This window comes from Oncorhynchus clarkii, chromosome 23 (genome assembly GCF_045791955.1).
Source record: "Oncorhynchus clarkii lewisi isolate Uvic-CL-2024 chromosome 23, UVic_Ocla_1.0, whole genome shotgun sequence".
Lineage (NCBI taxonomy): Eukaryota > Metazoa > Chordata > Actinopteri > Salmoniformes > Salmonidae > Oncorhynchus > Oncorhynchus clarkii.
The window spans coordinates 50,142,213-50,166,166 of NC_092169.1; the positions used below are offsets into that span (position 1 = coordinate 50,142,213).

At 46.5% G+C, this 23,954-nt stretch overlaps 1 protein-coding gene across 2 annotated transcripts in view; it reads left to right on the top strand.

Annotated features, from left to right (window-relative positions):
* The window catches only part of LOC139381962 (thrombospondin-2-like), a 230,861-nt gene that overhangs the window by 176,303 nt on the left and 30,604 nt on the right, over positions 1-23,954 (top strand). For both annotated transcript variants that reach the window (XM_071125847.1, XM_071125846.1), the window contains exons 5-10: positions 17,739-17,947; positions 19,912-20,052; positions 20,304-20,397; positions 21,273-21,443; positions 22,365-22,541; positions 23,076-23,249. In XM_071125847.1, coding sequence (XP_070981948.1) covers positions 17,739-17,947; positions 19,912-20,052; positions 20,304-20,397; positions 21,273-21,443; positions 22,365-22,541; positions 23,076-23,249 — 966 coding nt within the window. The remainder of the gene's footprint in view (positions 1-17,738; positions 17,948-19,911; positions 20,053-20,303; positions 20,398-21,272; positions 21,444-22,364; positions 22,542-23,075; positions 23,250-23,954) is intronic.

The following is a 23,954-nucleotide window of genomic DNA, read 5'->3' on the forward strand; positions in this document are numbered from 1 at the left end:
ACATGATGACTAGGACCAGTGTCAGTGTGTTGGACATGATGACCAGGATCAGTGTCAGTGTGTTGGACATGATGACCAGGCTCAGTGTCAGTGTGTTGGACATGATGACCAGGATCAGTGTAAGTGTGCAGGACATGATGACCAGAATCAGTGTCAGTGTGTTAGACATGATGACCAGGCTCATTGTCAGTATGTTGAAATGACGGACATCCTCAGTGTCAGTGTGTTGGACATGATGACTAGGACCAGTGTCAGTGTGTTGGACATGATGACCAGGATCAGTGTCAGTGGGTTGGACATGATGACCAGGATCAGTGTAAGTGTGCAGGACATGATGACCAGGATCAGTGTAAGTGCGCAAGTCATGATGACCAGGCTCAGTGTCAGTGTGTTGGACATGACCAGGCTCAGTGTCAGTGTGTTGGACATGATGACAAGGATCAGTGTCAGTGTGTTGGACATGATGACCAGGCACAGTGTCAGTGTGTTGGACATGATGACTAGGACCAGTGTCAGTGTGTTGGACATGATGACCAGGATCAGTGTCAGTGTGTTGGACATGATGACCAGGCTCAGTGTCAGTGTGTTGGACATGATGACTAGGACCAGTGTCTGTGTGTTGGAAATGATGACAAGGATCAGTTTCAGTGTGTTGGACATGATGACCAGGATCAGTGTCAGTGTGTTGGACATGATGACCAGGATCAGTGTCAGTGTGTTGGACATGATGACCAGGATCAGTGTCAGTGTGTTGGACATGATGACTAGGATCAGTGTCAGTGTGTTGGACATGAAGACCAGGATCAGTATCAGTGTGTTGGAGATAATGATCAGTATCAGTATAAGTATGTTGGGCATGATGACCAGACTCAATGTCTGTGTGTTGGACATGACCAGGCTCAGTGTCAGTGTGTTGGACAAGATGACCAGGCTCAGTGTCAGTGTGGTGGACATGATGACTAGGAAAGTGTCAGTGTGTTGGACATGATGACCAGGATCAGTGTCAGAGTGTTGGACATGATGACCAGGATCAGTGTCAGTGCGCAGGACATGATGACCAGAATCAGTGTCTGTGTGTTGGACATGATGACCAGGATCAGTGTCAGTGTGTTGGACATGACCAGGCGCAATGTCAGTGTGCAGGACATGATGACCAGGATCCGTGTCAGTGTGTTGGAAATGATGACCAGGATCAGTGTCAATGTGTTGGACATGATGACCAGGGTCAGTGTCAATGTGTTGGACATGTCGATCTGGATCAGTATCAGTGTGTTGGACATGATGACCAGGCTCAGTGTCAGTGTGTTGGACATGATGACCAGGATCAGTGTTAGTGTGTTGGAGATGACCAGGCTACGTTTCAGTGTGTTGGACATGATGATCAGGCTCAGTGTCAGTGTGTTGGACATGATGACCAGGCTCAGTGTCAGTATGTTGGACATGAGCAGGCTCTGTGTCAGTGTGTTGGACATGACCAGGCTCAGTGTCAGTATGTTGGACATGACCAGGCTCAGTGTCAGTGTGTTTGACATGATGACCAGACTCAGTGTCAGTGTGTTGGACATGATGACCAGATTCAGTGTCAGTGTGTTGGACATGATGACCAGGCACAGTGTCAGTGTGTTGGACATGATGACTAGGACCAGTGTCAGTGTGTTGGACATGATGACCAGGATCAGTGTCAGTGTGTTGGACATGATGACCAGGCTCAGTGTCAGTGTGTTGGACATGATGACTAGGATCAGTGTCAGTGTGTTGGACATGAAGACCAGGATCAGTATCAGTGTGTTGGAGATGATGATCAGTATCAGTATAAGTATGTTGGGCATGATGACCAGACTCAATGTCTGTGTGTTGGACATGACCAGGCTCAGTGTCAGTATGTTGGAAATGACGGACATCCTCAGTGTCAGTGTGTTGGACATGATGACTAGGACCAGTGTCAGTGTGTTGGACATGATGACCAGGATCAGTGTCAGTGGGTTGGACATGATGACCAGGATCAGTGTAAGTGTGCAGGACATGATGACCAGGATCAGTGTAAGTGTGCAAGTCATGATTACCAGGCTCAGTGTCAGTGTGTTGGACATGACCAGGCTCAGTGTCAGTGTGTTGGACATGATGACAAGGATCAGTGTCAGTGTGTTGGACATGATGACCAGGATCAGTGTCAGTGTGTTGGACATGATGACTAGGATCAGTGTCAGTGTGTTGGACATGAAGACCAGGATCAGTATCAGTGTGTTGGAGATGATGATCAGTATCAGTATAAGTATGTTGGGCATGATGACCAGACTCAATGTCTGTGTGTTGGACATGACCAGGCTCAGTGTCAGTGTGTTGAAATGACGGACATCCTCAGTGTCAGTGTGTTGGACATGATGACTAGGACCAGTGTCATTGTGTTGGACATGATGACCAGGATCAGTGTCAGTGGGTTGGACATGATGACCAGGATCAGTGTAAGTGTGCAGGACATGATGACCAGAATCAGTGTCAGTGTGTTGGACATGATGACCAGGATCAGTGTCAGTGTGTTGGACATGATGACCAGGCTCAGTGTCAGTGTGTTGGACATGATGACTAGGACCAGTGTCTGTGTGTTGGAAATTATGACAAGGATCAGTGTCAGTGTGTTGGACATGATGACCAGGATCAGTGTCAGTGTGTTGGACATGATGACTAGGACCAGTGTCATTGTGTTGGACATGATGACCAGGATCAGTGTCAGTGGGTTGGACATGATGACCAGGATCAGTGTAAGTGTGCAGGACATGATGACCAGAATCAGTGTCAGTGTGCAGGACATGATGACCAGAATCCGTGTCAGTGTGTTGGAAATGATGACCAGGATCAGTGTCAATGTGTTGGACATGATGACCAGGGTGAGTGTCAATGTGTTGGACATGTCGATTTGGATCAGTATCAGTGTGTTGGACATGATGACCAGGCTCAGTGTCAGTGTGTTGGACATGATGACCAGGATCAGTGTTAGTGTGTTGGAGATGACCAGGCTACGTTTCAGTGTGTTGGACATGATGATCAGGCTCAGTGTCATTGTGTTGGACATGATGACCAGGCTCAGTGTCAGTATGTTGGACATGAGCAGGCTCTGTGTCAGTGTGTTGGACATGACCAGGCTCAGTGTCAGTATGTTGGACATGACCAGGCTCAGTGTCAGTGTGTTTGACATGATGACCAGACTCAGTGTCAGTGTGTTGGACATGATGACCAGATTCAGTGTCAGTGTGTTGGACATGATGACCAGGCACAGTGTCAGTGTGTTGGACATGATGACTAGGACCAGTGTCAGTGTGTTGGACATGATGACCAGGATCAGTGTCAGTGTGTTGGACATGATGACCAGGCTCAGTGTCAGTGTGTTGGACATGATGACTAGGACCAGTGTCTGTGTGTTGGAAATGATGACAAGGATCAGTGTCAGTGTGTTGGACATGATGACCAGGATCAGTGTCAGTGTGTTGGACATGATGACCAGGATCAGTGTCAATGTGTTGGACATGATGACCAGGATCAGTGTCAGTGTGTTGGACATGATGACTAGGATCAGTGTCAGTGTGTTGGACATGAAGACCAGGATCAGTATCAGTGTGTTGGAGATGATGATCAGTATCAGTATAAGTATGTTGGGCATGATGACCAGACTCAATGTCTGTGTGTTGGACATGACCAGGCTCAGTGTCAGTGTGTTGGAAATGACGGACATCCTCAGTGTCAGTGTGTTGGACATGATGACCAGGCTCAGTGTCAGTGTGTTGGACATGATGACCAGGATCAGTGTAAGTGTGCAGGACATGATGACCAGAATCAGTGTCAGTGTGTTAGACATGATGACCAGGCTCATTGTCAGTATGTTGAAATGACGGACATCCTCAGTGTCAGTGTGTTGGACATGATGACTAGGACCAGTGTCAGTGTGTTGGACATGATGACCAGGATCAGTGTCAGTGGGTTGGACATGATGACCAGGATCAGTGTAAGTGTGCAGGACATGATGACCAGGATCAGTGTAAGTGCGCAAGTCATGATGACCAGGCTCAGTGTCAGTGTGTTGGACATGACCAGGATCAGTGTCAGTGTGTTGGACATGATGACCAGGATCAGTGTCAGTGTGTTGGACATGATGACTAGGATCAGTGTCAGTGTGTTGGACATGAAGACCAGGATCAGTATCAGTGTGTTGGAGATGATGATCAGTATCAGTATAAGTATGTTGGGCATGATGACCAGACTCAATGTCTGTGTGTTGGACATGACCAGGCTCAGTGTCAGTGTGTTGAAATGACGGACATCCTCAGTGTCAGTGTGTTGGACATGATGACTAGGACCAGTGTCATTGTGTTGGACATGATGACCAGGATCAGTGTCAGTGGGTTGGACATGATGACCAGGATCAGTGTAAGTGTGCAGGACATGATGACCAGAATCAGTGTCAGTGTGTTGGACATTATGACCAGGATCAGTGTCAGTGTGTTGGACATGACCAGGCGCAATGTCAGTGTGCAGGACATGATGACCAGGATCCGTGTCAGTGTGTTGGAAATGATGACCAGGATCAGTGTCAATGTGTTGGACATGATGACCAGGGTCAGTGTCAATGTGTTGGACATGTCGATCTGGATCAGTGTCAGTGTGTTGGACATGATGACCAGGCTCAGTGTCAGTGTGTTGGACATGATGACCAGGATAAGTGTTAGTGTGTTGGAGATGACCAGGCTACGTTTCAGTGTGTTGGACATGATGATCAGGCTCAGTGTCAGTGTGTTGGACATGATGACCAGGCTCAGTGTCAGTATGTTGGACATGAGCAGGCTCTGTGTCAGTGTGTTGGACATGACCAGGCTCAGTGTCAGTATGTTGGACATGACCAGGCTCAGTGTCAGTGTGTTTGACATGATGACCAGACTCAGTGTCAGTGTGTTGGACATGATGACCAGATTCAGTGTCAGTGTGTTGGACATGATGACCAGGCACAGTGTCAGTGTGTTAGACATGATGACTAGGACCAGAGTCAGTGTGTTGGACATGATGACCAGGATCAGTGTCAGTGTGTTGGACATGATGACCAGGCTCAGTGTCAGTGTGTTGGACATGATGACTAGGACCAGTGTCTGTGTGTTGGAAATGATGACAAGGATCAGTTTCAGTGTGTTGGACATGATGACCAGGATCAGTGTCAGTGTGTTGGACATGATGACCAGGATCAGTGTCAGTGTGTTGGACATGATGACCAGGATCAGTGTCAGTGTGTTGGACATGATGACTAGGATCAGTGTCAGTGTGTTGGACATGAAGACCAGGATCAGTATCAGTGTGTTGGAGATGATGATCAGTATCAGTATAAGTATGTTGGGCATGATGACCAGACTCAATGTCTGTGTGTTGGACATGACCAGGCTCAGTGTCAGTGTGTTGGAAATGACGGACATCCTCAGTGTCAGTGTGTTGGACATGATGACCAGGCTCAGTGTCAGTGTGTTGGACATGATGACCAGGATCAGTGTAAGTGTGCAGGACATGATGACCAGAATCAGTGTCAGTGTGTTGGACATGAAGACCAGGATCAGTATCAGTGTGTTGGAGATGATGATCAGTATCAGTATAAGTATGTTGGGCATGATGACCAGACTCAATGTCTGTGTGTTGGACATGACCAGGCTCAGTGTCAGTGTGATGAAATGACGGACATCCTCAGTGTCAGTGTGTTGGACATGATGACTAGGACCAGTGTCATTGTGTTGGACATGATGACCAGGATCAGTGTCAGTGGGTTGGACATGATGACCAGGATCAGTGTAAGTGTGCAGGACATGATGACCGGGATCAGTGTAAGTGCGCAAGTCATGATTACCAGGCTCAGTGTCAGTGTGTTGGACATGACCAGGCTCAGTGTCAGTGTGTTGGACATGATGACAAGGATCAGTGTCAGTGTGTTGGACATGATGACCAGGATCAGTGTCAGTGTGTTGGACATGATGACTAGGATCAGTGTCAGTGTGTTGGACATGAAGACCAGGATCAGTATCAGTGTGTTGGAGATGATGATCAGTATCAGTATAAGTATGTTGGGCATGATGACCAGACTCAATGTCTGTGTGTTGGACATGACCAGGCTCAGTGTCAGTGTGTTGAAATGACGGACATCCTCAGTGTCAGTGTGTTGGACATGATGACCAGGCTCAGTGTCAGTGTGTTGGACATGATGACCAGGATCAGTGTAAGTGTGCAGGACATGATGACCAGAATCAGTGTCAGTGTGTTAGACATGATGACCAGGCTCATTGTCAGTATGTTGAAATGACGGACATCCTCAGTGTCAGTGTGTTGGACATGATGACTAGGACCAGTGTCAGTGTGTTGGACATGATGACCAGGATCAGTGTCAGTGGGTTGGACATGATGACCAGGATCAGTGTAAGTGTGCAGGACATGATGACCAGGATCAGTGTAAGTGCGCAAGTCATGATGACCAGGCTCAGTGTCAGTGTGTTGGACATGATGACCAGATTCAGTGTCAGTGTGTTGGACATGATGACCAGGCACAGTGTCAGTGTGTTGGACATGATGACTAGGACCAGTGTCAGTGTGTTGGACATGATGACCAGGATCAGTGTCAGTGTGTTGGACATGATGACCAGGCTCAGTGTCAGTGTGTTGGACATGATGACTAGGACCAGTGTCTGTGTGTTGGAAATGATGACAAGGATCAGTTTCAGTGTGTTGGACATGATGACCAGGATCAGTGTCAGTGTGTTGGACATGATGACCAGGATCAGTGTCAGTGTGTTGGACATGATGACCAGGATCAGTGTCAGTGTGTTGGACATGATGACTAGGATCAGTGTCAGTGTGTTGGACATGAAGACCAGGATCAGTATCAGTGTGTTGGAGATGATGATCAGTATCAGTATAAGTATGTTGGGCATGATGACCAGACTCAATGTCTGTGTGTTGGACATGACCAGGCTCAGTGTCAGTGTGTTGGAAATGACAGACATCCTCAGTGTCAGTGTGTTGGACATGATGACCAGGCTCAGTGTCAGTGTGTTGGACATGATGACCAGGATCAGTGTAAGTGTGCAGGACATGATGACCAGAATCAGTGTCAGTGTGTTAGACATGATGACCAGGCTCATTGTCAGTATGTTGAAATGACGGACATCCTCAGTGTCAGTGTGTTGGACATGATGACTAGGACCAGTGTCAGTGTGTTGGACATGATGACCAGGATCAGTGTCAGTGGGTTGGACATGATGACCAGGATCAGTGTAAGTGTGCAGGACATGATGACCAGGATCAGTGTAAGTGCGCAAGTCATGATGACCAGGCTCAGTGTCAGTGTGTTGGACATGACCAGGCTCAGTGTCAGTGTGTTGGACATGATGACAAGGATCAGTGTCAGTGTGTTGGACATGATGACCAGGCACAGTGTCAGTGTGTTAGACATGATGACTAGGACCAGTGTCAGTGTGTTGGACATGATGACCAGGATCAGTGTCAGTGTGTTGGACATGATGACCAGGCTCAGTGTCAGTGTGTTGGACATGATGACTAGGACCAGTGTCTGTGTGTTGGAAATGATGACAAGGATCAGTTTCAGTGTGTTGGACATGATGACCAGGATCAGTGTCAGTGTGTTGGACATGATGACCAGGATCAGTGTCAGTGTGTTGGACATGATGACCAGGATCAGTGTCAGTGTGTTGGACATGATGACTAGGATCAGTGTCAGTGTGTTGGACATGAAGACCAGGATCAGTATCAGTGTGTTGGAGATGATGATCAGTATCAGTATAAGTATGTTGGGCATGATGACCAGACTCAATGTCTGTGTGTTGGACATGACCAGGCTCAGTGTCAGTGTGTTGGAAATGACAGACATCCTCAGTGTCAGTGTGTTGGACATGATGACCAGGCTCAGTGTCAGTGTGTTGGACATGATGACCAGGATCAGTGTAAGTGTGCAGGACATGATGACCAGAATCAGTGTCAGTGTGTTAGACATGATGACCAGGCTCATTGTCAGTATGTTGAAATGACGGACATCCTCAGTGTCAGTGTGTTGGACATGATGACCAGGATCAGTGTTAGTGTGTTGGACATGAAGACCAGGATCAGTATCAGTGTGTTGGAGATGATGATCAGTATCAGTATAAGTATGTTGGGCATGATGACCAGACTCAATGTCTGTGTGTTGGACATGACCAGGCTCAGTGTCAGTGTGTTGAAATGACGGACATCCTCAGTGTCAGTGTGTTGGACATGATGACTAGGACCAGTGTCATTGTGTTGGACATGATGACCAGGATCAGTGTCAGTGGGTTGGACATGATGACCAGGATCAGTGTAAGTGTGCAGGACATGATGACCAGAATCAGTGTCAGTGTGTTGGACATTATGACCAGGATCAGTGTCAGTGTGTTGGACATGACCAGGCGCAATGTCAGTGTGCAGGACATGATGACCAGGATCCGTGTCAGTGTGTTGGAAATGATGACCAGGATCAGTGTCAATGTGTTGGACATGATGACCAGGGTCAGTGTCAATGTGTTGGACATGTCGATCTGGATCAGTGTCAGTGTGTTGGACATGATGACCAGGAGAAGTGTTAGTGTGTTGGAGATGACCAGGCTACGTTTCAGTGTGTTGGACATGATGATCAGGCTCAGTGTCAGTGTGTTGGACATGATGACCAGGCTCAGTGTCAGTATGTTGGACATGAGCAGGCTCTGTGTCAGTGTGTTGGACATGACCAGGCTCAGTGTCAGTATGTTGGACATGACCAGGCTCAGTGTCAGTGTGTTTGACATGATGACCAGACTCAGTGTCAGTGTGTTGGACATGATGACCAGATTCAGTGTCAGTGTGTTGGACATGATGACCAGGCACAGTGTCAGTGTGTTGGACATGATGACTAGGACCAGTGTCAGTGTGTTGGACATGATGACCAGGATCAGTGTCAGTGTGTTGGACATGATGACCAGGCTCAGTGTCAGTGTGTTGGACATGATGACTAGGACCAGTGTCTGTGTGTTGGAAATGATGACAAGGATCAGTTTCAGTGTGTTGGACATGATGACCAGGATCAGTGTCAGTGTGTTGGACATGATGACTAGGATCAGTGTCAGTGTGTTGGACATGAAGACCAGGATCAGTATCAGTGTGTTGGAGATGATGATCAGTATCAGTATAAGTATGTTGGGCATGATGACCTGACTCAATGTCTGTGTGTTGGACATGACCAGGCTCAGTGTCAGTGTGTTGGAAATGACAGACATCCTCAGTGTCAGTGTGTTGGACATGATGACCAGGCTCAGTGTCAGTGTGTTGGACATGATGACCAGGATCAGTGTAAGTGTGCAGGACATGATGACCAGAATCAGTGTCAGTGTGTTAGACATGATGACCAGGCTCATTGTCAGTATGTTGAAATGACGGACATCCTCAGTGTCAGTGTGTTGGACATGATGACTAGGACCAGTGTCAGTGTGTTGGACATGATGACCAGGATCAGTGTCAGTGGGTTGGACATGATGACCAGGATCAGTGTAAGTGTGCAGGACATGATGACCAGGATCAGTGTAAGTGCGCAAGTCATGATGACCAGGCTCAGTGTCAGTGTGTTGGACATGACCAGGCTCAGTGTCAGTGTGTTGGACATGATGACAAGGATCAGTGTCAGTGTGTTGGACATTATGACCAGGATCAGTGTCAGTGTGTTGGACATGATGACCAGGATCAGTGTCAGTGTGTTGGACATGATGACTAGGATCAGTGTCAGTGTGTTGGACATGAAGACCAGGATCAGTATCAGTGTGTTGGAGATGATGATCAGTATCAGTATAAGTATGTTGGGCATGATGACCAGACTCAATGTCTGTGTGTTGGACATGACCAGGCTCAGTGTCAGTGTGTTGAAATGACGGACATCCTCAGTGTCAGTGTGTTGGACATGATGACTAGGACCAGTGTCATTGTGTTGGACATGATGACCAGGATCAGTGTCAGTGGGTTGGACATGATGACCAGGATCAGTGTAAGTGTGCAGGACATGATGACCAGAATCAGTGTCAATGTGTTGGACATGTCGATCTGGATCAGTATCAGTGTGTTGGACATGATGACCAGGTTTAGTGTCAGTGTGTTGGACATGATGACCAGGATCAGTGTTAGTGTGTTGGAGATGACCAGGCTACGTTTCAGTGTGTTGGACATGATGATCAGGCTCAGTGTCAGTGTGTTGGACATGATGACCAGGCTCAGTGTCAGTATGTTGGACATGAGCAGGCTCTGTGTCAGTGTGTTGGACATGACCAGGCTCAGTGTCAGTATGTTGGACATGACCAGGCTCAGTGTCAGTGTGTTTGACATGATGACCAGACTCAGTGTCAGTGTGTTGGACATGATGACCAGATTCAGTGTCAGTGTGTTGGACATGATGACCAGGCACAGTGTCAGTGTGTTGGACATGATGACTAGGACCAGTGTCTGTGTGTTGGAAATGATGACAAGGATCAGTGTCAGTGTGTTGGACATGATGACCAGGATCAGTGTCAGTGTGTTGGACATGATGACCAGGATCAGTGTCAGTGTGTTGGACATGATGACCAGGATCAGTGTCAGTGTGTTGGACATGATGACTAGGATCAGTGTCAGTGTGTTGGACATGAAGACCAGGATCAGTATCAGTGTGTTGGAGATGATGATCAGTATCAGTATAAGTATGTTGGGCATGATGACCAGACTCAATGTCTGTGTGTTGGACATGACCAGGCTCAGTGTCAGTGTGTTGGAAATGACGGACATCCTCAGTGTCAGTGTGTTGGACATGATGACCAGGCTCAGTGTCAGTGTGTTGGACATGATGACCAGGATCAGTGTAAGTGTGCAGGACATGATGACCAGAATCAGTGTCAGTGTGTTAGACATGATGACCAGGTTCATTGTCAGTATGTTGAAATGACGGACATCCTCAGTGTCAGTGTGTTGGACATGATGACTAGGACCAGTGTCAGTGTGTTGGACATGATGACCAGGATCAGTGTCAGTGGGTTGGACATGATGACCAGGATCAGTGTAAGTGTGCAGGACATGATGACCAGGATCAGTGTAAGTGCGCAAGTCATGATGACCAGGCTCAGTGTCAGTGTGTTGGACATGACCAGGCTCAGTGTCAGTGTGTTGGACATGACCAGGCTCAGTGTCAGTGTGTTGGACATGATGACAAGGATCAGTGTCAGTGTGTTGGACATTATGACCAGGATCAGTGTCAGTGTGTTGGACATGATGACCAGGATCAGTGTCAGTGTGTTGGACATGATGACTAGGATCAGTTTCAGTGTGTTGGACATGAAGACCAGGATCAGTATCAGTGTGTTGGAGATGATGATCAGTATCAGTATAAGTATGTTGGGCATGATGACCAGACTCAATGTCTGTGTGTTGGACAAGCCCAGGCTCAGTGTCAGTGTGTTGAAATGACGGACATCCTCAGTGTCAGTGTGTTGGACATGATGACTAGGACCAGTGTCATTGTGTTGGACATGATGACCAGGATCAGTGTCAGTGGGTTGGACATGATGACCAGGATCAGTGTAAGTGTGCAGGACATGATGACCAGAATCAGTGTCAGTGTGTTAGACATGATGACCAGGCTCTGTGTCAGTATGTTGGACATGACCAGGCTCTGTGTCAGTGTGTTGGACATGACCAGGCTCAGTGTCAGTATGTTGGACATGACAAGGCTCAGTGTCAGTATGTTGGACATGACCAGGCTCAGTGTCAGTGCGTTGGACATGATGTCCAGGATCAGTGTTAGTGTGTTGGACATGACCAGGCTCAGTGTCAGTGTGTTGGACATGACCAGGCACAGTGTCAGTGTGTTGGACATGATGACCAGGCTCAGTGTCAGTGTGTTGGACATGACCAGGCTCTGTGTCAGTGCGTTGGAAATGACGGACATCCTCAGTGTCAGTGTGTTGGACATGATGACCAGGCTCATTGTCAGTGTGTTGGACATGATGACTAGGAAAGTGTAAGTGTGTTGGACATGATGACCAGGATCAGTGTCAGAGTGTTGGACATGATGACCAGGATCAGTGTCAGTGCGCAGGACATGATGACCAGAATCAGTGTCTGTGTGTTGGACATGATGACCAGGATCAGTGTCAGTGTGTTGGACATGACCAGGCGCAATGTCAGTGTGCAGGACATGATGACCAGGATCCGTGTCAATGTGTTGGACATGATGACCAGGATCAGTGTCAATGTGTTGGACATGATGACCAGGATCAGTGTCAATGTGTTGGACATGTCGATCTGGATCAGTATCAGTGTGTTGGACATGATGACCAGGCTCAGTGTCAGTGTGTTGGACATGATGACCAGGTTCAGTATGTTTGACATGACCAGGCTCAGTGTCAGTGTCAGTGTGTTGGACATGATGAGCAGGCCCGGTGTCAGTGTGTTGGACATGACCAGGCTAAGTACCATTATTTTGGACATGATCAGAATCAGTTTCGATGTGTTGGACATGACCAGGCTTACTGTCAGTATGTTGGACATGACCTGGCTCAGTGTCAGTGTGTTGGACATGACCAGGCTCAGTGTCAGTGTGTTGGACACGATGACCAGGATCAGTGTTAGTGTGTTGGACATGATGACAAGGATTAGTGTCAGTGTGTTGGACATGATGAGCAGGCCCGGTGTCAGTGTGTTGGACATGATAACCAAGCTAAGTGTCAGTGTGTTGGACAAGACCAGGCTCAGTGTCAGTGTGTTGGACCTGATGACCAGGTTCAGTGTCAGTGTGTTTGACATGATCAGAATAAGTTTTAGTGTGTTGAACATGACCAGGATCATTGTCAGTATGATGGATTTGATGACCAGGCTCTGTGTCAGTGTGTTGAACATGACCAGGATCATTATCAGTGTGTTGGACATAATGACCAGGCTCAGTGTCAGTGTGTTGGAAATGATGACCAAGCTAAGTGTTAGTGTGTTGGACATGATGACCAGTTTTTGTGTCAGTGTGTTGGACATGAAAACCAGGATCAGTGTGTTGGACATGATGACCAGACTCAGTATCAGTGTGTTGGACATGATGACCAGGATCAGTGTCAGTGTGCTGGACAAGATGACCAAGCTCCGTGTCAGTGTGTTGGACATGACCAGGATCAGTATCAGTGTGTTGGACATGATGACCAGTCTCAGTGTCAGTGTGTTGGACATGATGAGCAGAATCCATGTCAGTGTGTTGGACATGATGGCCAGAATCAGTGTCAGTGTGTTGGACATGATAACCAGGCTCAGTGTCAGTGTGTTGGACATGATGACCAGGCTCAGGGTCAGTGTGCTGGACATGATGACTAGGCTCAGTGTCAGTGTGTTGGACATGATGACCAGGCTCAGTGTCAGTATTTTGGACATGATAACCAGGATCAGTGTGTTGGACATGATGACCAGGCCCAGTATCAGTGTGTTGGACATGATAACCAGGATCAGTGTCAGTGTGCTGGACAAGATGACCAAGCTCCCTGTCAGTGTGTTGGACATGACCAGGATCAGTATCAGTGTGTTGGACATGATGGCCAGAATCAGTGTCAGTGTGTTGGTGAAGACCATAATTAGTGTCAGTGTGTTGGACCTGATGACCAGGTTCAGTGTCAGTGTGTTTGACATGATCAGAATAAGTTTTAGTGTGTTGAACATGACCAGGATCATTGTCAGTATGATGGACATGATGACCAGGCCCAGTGTCAGTGTTTTGGACATGATGACCAAGCTCAGTGTCAGTGTGTTGGACATGATGACCAAGCTAAGTGTCAGTGTGTTGGACAAGACCAGGCTTAGTGTCAGTGTGTTGGACCTGATGACCAGGTTCAGTGTCAGTGTGTTTGACATGATCAGAATAAGTTTTAGTGTGTTGAACATGACCAGGATCATTGTCAGTATGATGGATTTGATGACCAGGCTCTGTGTCAGTGTGTTGAACATGACCAGGATCATTATCAGTGTGTTGGACATAATGACCAGGCTCAGTGTCAGTTTGTTGGACTAGATGACCAGGCCCAGTGTCAGTGTGTTGGACATGATGACCAGACTCTATGTCAGTGTGTTGGACATGAACTTAATCAGTGTCAGTGTGTTGGACATGATGACCATGCTCAGTGTCAGTGTGTTGGATATGATGACCAGGATCAGTGTTAGTGTGTTGGACATGATGACCAGGATTAGTGTCAGTGTGTTGGAAATGATGACCAGGCTCAGCGTCAGTATGTTGTACATGACCAGGCTCTGTGTCAGTGTGTTGGACATGATGACCAGGCTCAGTGTCATTGTGCTGGACATGACCAGGATCAGTGTTAGTGTGTTGGATAGGATGACCAGGATCAGTGTTAGTATGTTGAACATGACCAGGCTCTGTGTCAGTGTGTTGGACATGATGACCAGGAACCGTGTCATTGTGTTTAACATGATGACCAGAATCACTGTCAGTGTGTTGGACATGACCAGGCTCAGTGTCAGTATGTTGGACATGACCAGGCTCAGTGTCAGTGTGAAGGACATGATGACCAGGCTCATTGTCAGTATGTTGGACATGATGACCAGGCTCATTGTCAGTGTGTTGGACATGATGACCAGGCTCAGTGTCAATGTGTTGGACATGACCAGGATCATTGTCAGTATGATGGACATGAAGACCAGAATCATTGTCAGTTTGTTGGACATGAACTGAATCAGTGTCAGTGTGTTGGACATGATGACCGGGCTCAGTGTCAGTGTGTTGGATATGATGACCAGGATCAGTGTTAGTGTGTTGGACATGATGACCAGGCTCAATGTCAGTATGTTGTACATAACCAGGCTCAGTGTCAGTGTGTTGGACATGACAACCAGGATCAGTGTCATTGTGTTTTACATGATGACCAGAATCATGGTCAGTGTGTTGGACATGACCAGGCTCAGTGTCAGTGTGTTGGACATGACGGGGCCCAGTGTCAGTATGTTGGACATGACCAGGCTCAGCGTCACTATTTTGGACATGATGACCAGGCTCAGTGTTAGTGTGTTGGGCATGATGATCTGGATCAGTGTCAGTGTGTTGGACATGACCAGGATCATTGTCAGTGTGTTAGACATGATGACCAAAATCAGTGTCAGTAAGTTGGACATGATGACCAGGATCAGTGTCACTGTGTTGGACTTGATGACCAGGATCAGTGTCAGTGTGTTGGACATGACAAGGATCATTGTCAGTGTGTTGGACATGATGACCAGGCTCAGTGTCAGTGTGTTGGGCATGACCAGGCTCAGTGTTAGTATGTTGGACATGACCAGGCTCTGTGTCAGTGTGTTGGACATGATGACCAGGATCAGTGTCAGTGTGTTGGACATGATGACCAGGCTCTGTGTCAGTGTGTTGGACATGATGACCAGGCTTAGTGTCAGTGTGTTTGACATGATGACCAGGCTCAGTGCCAGTGTGATGGACATGACCAGGCTCAGTTTCAGTGTGTTGGACATAATGACCAGGATCAGTGTCAGTGTGTTGGACATGATGATCAGGCTCAGTGTCAGTGTGTTTGACATGACCAGGATCGGTGTCCGTGTGTTGGACACTATGACCAGGATCAGTGTCAGTGTGTTGGACATGTCCAGAGTTAGTGTGTCGGGCATGATGTGTGAGTGTGTTGTGTGAGTGTGTTGGATATGATGACCAGGACCAGTGTCAGTGTGTTAGACATTATGACCAAGATTAGTGTCAGTGTGTTGGACATGATGACCAGGATCATTGTCAGTGTGTTGGATATGATGACCAGAATCAGTGTCAGTGTGTTGGACTTGATGACCGGGATCAGTGTCAGTGTGTTGGACATGACCAGGCACAGTGTTAGTGTGTTGTACATGATGACCAGGCTCAGTGTCAGTATGTTGGACATGATCTGAATCAGTGTCAGTGTGTTGGACATGACCAGGCTCAGTGTTAGTATGTTGGACATGACCAGTCTCTGTGTCAGTGTGTTGGACATGATGACCAGGATCAGTGTCAGTGTGTTGGACATGATGACCAGGCTCTGTGTCAGTGTGTTGGACATGATGACCAGGCTTAGTGTCAGTGTGTTTGACATGAGGACCAGGATCAGTGTCAGTGTGTTTGACTTGACCAGGATCAGTGTCCGTGTGTTGGACATTGTGACCAGGATCAGTGTCAGTGTGTTGGACATGTCCAGAGTCAGTGTCAGTGTGTTGGACATGATTACCAGAATCAGTGTGTTGGACATGACCAGGATCAGTGTGTTGGACATGACCAGAATCATTTGGTAGTGTTTTGGACATGATGACCACGCTCAGTGTGAGTGTGTTGGATATGATGACCAGGACCAGTGTCATTGTGTTAGACATTATGACCAAGATTAGTGTCAGTGTGTTGGACATGATGACCAGGATCATTGTCAGTGTGTTGTACATGATGACCAGGCTCAGTGTCAGTATGTTGGACATGATCTGAATCAGTGTCAGTGTGTTGGACATTACTAGGCTCAGTGTCCGTTTGTTGGACATGATGACCAGTCTCAGTGTCAGTGTGTATGACATAATGACCAGGCTCAGTGTCAGTGTGTTGGACATGATGACCAGAATCAGTGTCAGTGTGTTGGACATGAACATAATCCGTGTCATTGTGTTGGACATGATGACCAGGATCAGTGTCAGTGTGTTGGACATGACCAGAATCATTTGGTAGTGTTTTGGACATGATGACCAGGATCAGTGTCAGTGTGTTGGACATGACCAGAATCAGTGTCAGTGTGTTGGACATGATTACCAGAATCAGTGTGTTGGACATGACCAGGATCAGTGTGTTGGACATGACCAGAATCATTTGGTAGTGTTTTGGACATGATGACCAGGATCAGTGTCAGTGTGTTGGACATGACCAGAATCATTTTCAGTGTGTTGGACATGACCAGGATCATTGTCAGTGTGTTGGTCATGACCAGGCTCAGTGTCAGTGTGTTGAACTGACCAGGATCAGCGTCAGTGTGTTGGACATGACCAGGCTTCCTGCTGTAGATCAGCACTCCGTCCGTGAACAGAGATCACATTAACAGAAGATGGAGAACTCTGGGAGCGCGTCCAATAAGGCATCCTATTCCCTAATTTGTGCACCCTACGGGCCCTGGTACCGAATCTCCAAAGGTGATTCTGTGCCAGTTGGGACTTACTCCATTGTTAGACAGGTTGAGGCCCCATGTTAAAAATAAAAAGGAAGTGGATGATGAAACTGAACAATGTGCTTCACATTGAGGACTCTACTGAGTGCCCTCCATAATCTCTGGGGTCGTGTTAAATGATGATTTAAGAGGCATCACGTTGTGAGCAGACAGATCTATTAGGAGTTCTCTTCTACACCTCCGATTCTGTGTGCTCTATGATGATGTAGTTCACATAGATGGAAGACTTCATTTCCTAAAGTGAAACATATGCAATCCCTCAATCTCCATGCTGTTTCTGCTCAATGACATCTGCTTTAAGGACTCATTAAGACGATCTTAACAGATAGGAAAGACTGAAAATAATTGAATTATTTGATGAAGTTCTTTGTGCTTTCCTCTTCATTGTGCTCTTGCATCAGCAGGGTTCATCACATGTAATGATCATCCATTTTCCCTCTCTCTCTGTCCACCCCCCCCCCCCCCCCCCCCCCCTCCTGTCAGACGAGGCCAACACGGTGGTGAGTGAGAGCACAGACATGGTGGATGTGAGTTCCTCCACTGCCATCACCACTAACTTCATTGGCCAGAAAACAGAGAATCTAGGAGCAGATATGTGTGAACGATCCTGTGAGGAACTCAGCATCATGTTTCAGGAGCTCAAAGGACTGCGGGTTGTAGTGGGGAACCTCATTGACGGCCTACAGAAAGTGGTATGTAATAGATGTCCTCTGATCATTGGGGGAGGTGCTCCATACTTTGTCTTGTCTACTATCAGTTTGTCTGGTCTACTATCAGTTTGTCTTGTCAACTATCAGTTTGTCTTGTCTACTATCAGTTTGTCTTGTCTACTATCAGTTTGTCTTGTCTACTATCAGTTTGTCTTGTCTACTATCAGTTTGTCTGGTCTACTATCAGTTTGTCTTGTCAACTATCAGTTTGTCTTGTCTACTATCAGTTTGTCTTGTCTACTATCAGTTTGTCTTGTTTACTATCAGTTGGTCTTGTCTACAACCAGTTTTCTATGGAACTGTGTTTGTGAAAAAATTAGTACACTCCATGAACTAACCAGTTACCTTGATTCTTTAAAATAATGTTTATGGAATGATAGACTGTTGTTAGGTGTAACCAAGAAGATTAGGGAACATTTGGGAGTTGGTATAAATAGTTTGAAGTCTTCTTTGGGGGTTAACATGAGAGACTTTCTAGAGAGCTGCTTGTAAAGCAAACCAAAGACCCTGTTGAAGTCATGAAGCAAGGCGTGGTAGAACTACTAAAGCAGTGGAGCTAACTATGTGGTCAGAGTCAGAGTGTGAATCAATGAGGTTGGTTTTATGGCACGTAACATGTGGATATAGGAAGTGTTCCCAACTTCCCTTGGCTGTGATTGGCTTCAGCTAGCGGCTCCTCTCAAGCCTGATATCTGGCTGTGTTTAAACAGCCCATGTGCTTCATTCTCCTTCCTGTGTGTGTGTGTGTGTGTGTGTGTGTGTGTGTGTGTGTGTGTGTGTGTGTGTGTGTGTGTGTGTGTGTGTGTGTGTGTGTGTGTGTGTGTGTGTGTGTGTGTGTGTGTGTGTGTGTGTGTGACTGCTCACTGTGAACAGCTATGGTCCCCAAGGCTCTTCCAGACCAAGTGGTGTCTCGTAACACTGAAGTGGGGCTACACTACCCTCTGTGGTATCACACACACAATCTCACACACAAACACATAATCACTCACACACAACTTAATAAAGTGACCTCCCGTGTTGCCCTCCTTGAAGCAGTAAGATTGTCAGGAGCAACATGTACTGTAGCTCCCTACAGCTCCCTCCCAGATGGAGGGAGGTATGAAGTTATTCTATGTGTCTGTCTGTTGGAGTCTCCTCAGACAAAGAAAACAGGCTAGCTCCATGCATCTTCCTTTCATATGGATGGAGTTATGTGTCCTATGTGCTTTTATTGTCATTTTGTTTGCTTTATGAAAGCTTTTTGACTCTAGGCTATGTCTTTCTGGCTGTCGTATCCTCAGACAGGCTTCTACTGTAGAGCAGGGGTGCCCCGGGGCCGCATTTGGTCTTCAATGAGGTCCAAAGGGTTTTACTGAAAATGTGTTGTATATTCTCATTGTCAAAATTTTTACTCAAACCAACCCTGCTGTAGAGTCTAGACTATGCGTGTCTGTCTGTGTCTGTATCCTTCTCCTCAGGCTGAGTAAAAACCAGTGATGTGTCTGCGTGTGTATTTGTCTGTGTGTCTGTCTGTCTGTGTGTCTGTCTATGTCTGTTGGTCTGTGTGTCTGTCTGTGTGTCTCTCTGTATGTGTGTCTGTCCATGTCTGTGTGTCTATGTGTCTGTCTGTGTGTCTGTCTATGTCTGTGTGGATGTCTGTCTATGTCTGTGTGGATGTCTGTGTGTCTGTCTGTCTGTCTGTGTCTGTTTCGATGTCTGTCTGTCTGTATGTCTGTCTGTCTGTGTGTGTCTGACTATATCTGTTTGTCTGTCTATGTCTGTGTGTCTGTCTGTGTGCCTGTCTATGTCTGTGGGTCTGTCTATGTCTGTGTGTCTGTCTGTGTGTCTGTGTCTGTCTGTGTCTGTCTGTCTGTCTGTCTGTCTGTCTGTCTGTCTGTCTGTCTGTCTGTTTGTCTGTCTGTCTGTCTGTGTCTGACTATGTATGTGTGTCTGTCTCCTCTCTCCAGACCGAGGAGAACACAGTGATGAAGGACACTCTGGGAAAGATAAAGAACTCCAAGGAGAAACACATGTGCTGGCAGGATGGACGGATGTTTGAAGATAAGGAGGACTGGGTGGTGGACAGCTGCACCACGTGTACCTGCCAGGTAGGAGACATACAAACCTCCTTAAATGGAGAGACATGACAGACACAGAATGTCATAGGTTGGATGTGGTTTTGATTGATTGATAGATTTGTTTGGTTAATTGCTTGGTTGGTTGATTAATTGATCCCAAATTAATCAGTCATAAACCTTTGACAAGTGCCCAGATCCTGAGGTCTTACAAGACACTAATTCATACATAGGTCACCTATAGCAACTAATGTCCCCCAAAAATGTTTTTTGGCACATGACAGGACTCAAAGATTGTGTGTCACCAAATCACCTGTCCTCCTGTGGCCTGTGTTGGCCCCTCCTTCATCGACGGAGAGTGTTGCCCTGTGTGTCTGCGTAAGTAGCCACTCATTCTATACACCATTCTATCATTAAACCCTTGCAACAGCCTAATCCTGACCCATGACCATTGAACAGAAGGAAAAATATCAGAATGTGGCTTTAATAACTGTTTCCAGAAGCTTTACAGGAGTAATCGCAATTAGGAAACGTACTGAAGTGAAAACGAGACTCCTGAGCCCTGTAAAAACAATGGCATCACATTGACCAATAAACAATTGCTTACCTCGCTTAATTTCACATCTATCTGAAGATGAAAAATTACTATAACATGTATTCTCTCGCAAACACACTTCGCTTCATTTCACATCTGGCTGAAGTCCTTTCTAGAGCCAAGGCCTCCGATGCCAAATCTGAGTACCAGAGAAACAACGTTTCCATGCATATTAAGTTTGACTAATAGAGCCGTGTTATTGTTGTACAGCTGGTTGGTCTGTAAAGGGACGACCACGATTTATTGTTCTACATGAAAACAGCAGCACTACAGGCTGCCATACTCTGAAGTGCTGAAGTGGTCTCTGTGAACCATGACGTCATATAAAACCTAAGCATCAAAACAGACTACTCTCCAGAGCTTTGTTTCTCTGCATCTTTTGAAGCGTTCCTAGTTCCAACAATGACACAGAGCAACTGTAGACGAGATGGTGTGGGGGGGAAACATGCAATAATGCAATGAGTTGACTTCATCGTAGAAAGGGAGCTCTGCGCGTTTATTTTGTTTAAGTTTTGATACATTTAGTTGAAATAATGTAACTTTTTATGAGAGCTTATGTTGTAAAAAAATATATACATTCATCTAGATAGCAGGGTTTTCACTTTTCAGAGGCAGAACATGATGATTTGTCATTAATAACCCCTTGAGTTTCCTCCAGCCAAGGACAGTGAGGACGGCTGGTCCCCCTGGTCAGAGTGGACAGAGTGTACTGTCACCTGTGGGACAGGTACTCAACAGAGAGGACGCTCATGTGATGCCACCAGTAACCCCTGCTCTGGACCATCCATCCAGACCAGGAAATGCAGCCTGGGAAAATGTGACAGCCGAGGTGAGTCAACATCTCTGCTACAGTCTCCTTTGTGTCAACCTACCTTGAACTCTATTGGTTAGACTGTTTTAACTCTAAAGGTTGTTGCGATTTTAAATACACTTTATATAAAGTTTGATTTAATATGATTTAATATGATTTAATTAAGGACCTTTGGGTGAACATGATGGTACCTCTCTCCCATCTCATACCATTACCACTGAGAAAGTAGTTTTAGCCAACACAGCCTTGTGATGTGTTTACAGACAAAAGACAACCCCATCATAAATGTAGTATTTTCCTGCAACTGCCAAGTGAGAATGTGTGTGTTTCTGCGTGTGTGTGTGTTTCTGTCTGTGTGTGTGTTTCTGTGTGTGTATATATTTGTGAAAGGATCAAGTGAGAGGATGATGTCGTTAGAAGCAGCTGTGTAATGATGGAACAGGGGACAAAGTGACTGAATAGACATACTGCTCTGCTAGGCTGGAGATGGCTGGACAGGGACCTCATCCTACTCTGACTCAAAATACTTATCTCTCTCTCTCTCTCTCTCTCTGCTGTGGGAAATAGGTCACGTACATGGCTGTAGAGAGTGTGTCCATCCTGTTAGCCCTAAAGGACTCACTAGTACCCACCAAACAATGTCACCCATAGTGATCTACATATTAGTGGTTTATTATACTGCAACCAAATTACCCAGAAATGAATAATAAAGACCTTTTAAATCTGAAAAAATCAGATATGCCATTTAGCAGAAGTTTTTATCCAAAGCCACGTGCAGTCCTACGTGCATACTGTACATTTTTATGTCTGGGTGATCCCCGGGATCAAACCCACTATTCTGGCGTTACAAGCGACATGTTCTACTGCACTAAAAAGGACCACCATATTACATGTATGTATTTTCCTATACACTGCCTTGACTGACCTGTGTGTATTCAGTTCGTCAGGATGGTAGGTGGAGCCTGTGGTCTCCATGGTCATCATGTTCCGTGACGTGTGGCGAGGGTCAGATCACCAGGATACGCCACTGCAACGCCCCCACACCACAACTGGGGGGCAAAGACTGTGAGGGCCAGGGGAGAGAGACACAGCGCTGTGAGGCCAAGCCCTGTCCCAGTGAGTATGGTGGCCCAAGAGGAACAACACAGACAGACAGGCACATTGTCCATACCAGACCTGGGTTAAACATTTTAGCTGTGCACTGATTGAGCTTTCCTCCGGGAGTTTGATCTGATTAATAACCACTAACATGTATTTAAAAACAGGCAGAATGAAAGGTTTTATAGCTCATTCCACTCATATAAGATGGGGCACCATTCACATGCTAAACATTCTGTCTGTCTTTTATAAAACGTCAAGCTCAAATCAACTCGGCATGTGCCCAACTGCGGTTCTAGCTTCCAGACCACAACAGGGCTGAGAATCGAATGACCGCTAGGAGATGTGTAGAGTGGTTTGTGTGTGACTGTAGGCCTTCAACTACTACTGTAATTTACTTTCTTACGGTCAAAGAGACTTGATAAGGCAGTAATGTAAAGTAGTAAAACCTCCCCATGGACTCTTGAAGACTAGCGCCCAACGTGATCTAAAAGAGATCCTAACAAACAGTAGTGATGGCCCACTAACTGTTTATTTGTTGTCCATCTGCAGTTGACGGTGGTTGGGGACCTTGGTCGCCATGGGCGATCTGCTCGGCAACCTGTGGGGGTGGAGTTAAGGGTCGGACCCGTGTCTGTAACAGCCCCGAACCCCAGTACAAAGGCAAGAAGTGCCCCGGGGAGACCAATGACAGTAACGCCTGCAACAAACAGGACTGCCCTATCGGTGAGTGTGTGTGTATGTGTGTGTGTGTAAGTGTGTGTGTGGACTGTGTGTGTTTGTGTGCGTCTGTATGTGTCGCACCTCCACCCTCATCTCTTTCCCTCTGTAACTTTGAGTTATTTCAGTTCATTCTAACATTCCTGTTTAGTTATTATACCTCAGAATGGCTTCCAGACGAATTTATTCACATATTTGTGCTGATAACAAAGTCTGGGAGGATGTGTTTGGCCTATTATGAGAAGGAAGACATTAGCTAATGCTAACATTGCTCTGAAAGCACTGAAACCTGCTAACTTGGAGAGACATGAAGGGAGCAACCTGAAGGGAGCAACCTGGAGAAGCTAAATGTCAATATCGAAATATCAATACACAAATGTCCAAACGTAGCTGCATTAGACATGCCCTGGTTCTCTTCACTATCATAACCGGTCCCCATGTTTCTTTCACATGGCTGTTTTAGTTATAGCTCTTTTATGTATCTGCTAACAATGCTAATCCCTGTCAGACAGCTGTGTGCTAACCATGCTAATCCCTGTCAAACGGCTGCCTGCTAACAATGCTTATCCCTGTCAGATGGCTGTCTGCCAACCATGCTAACACCTGTCAGACGGCTGTCTGTCTAACCCATGCGAATCCCTGTCAGATGGCTGTCTAACCCATGCTAATCCCTGTTAGATGGCTGTCTGTCTAACCCATGCTAATCCCTGT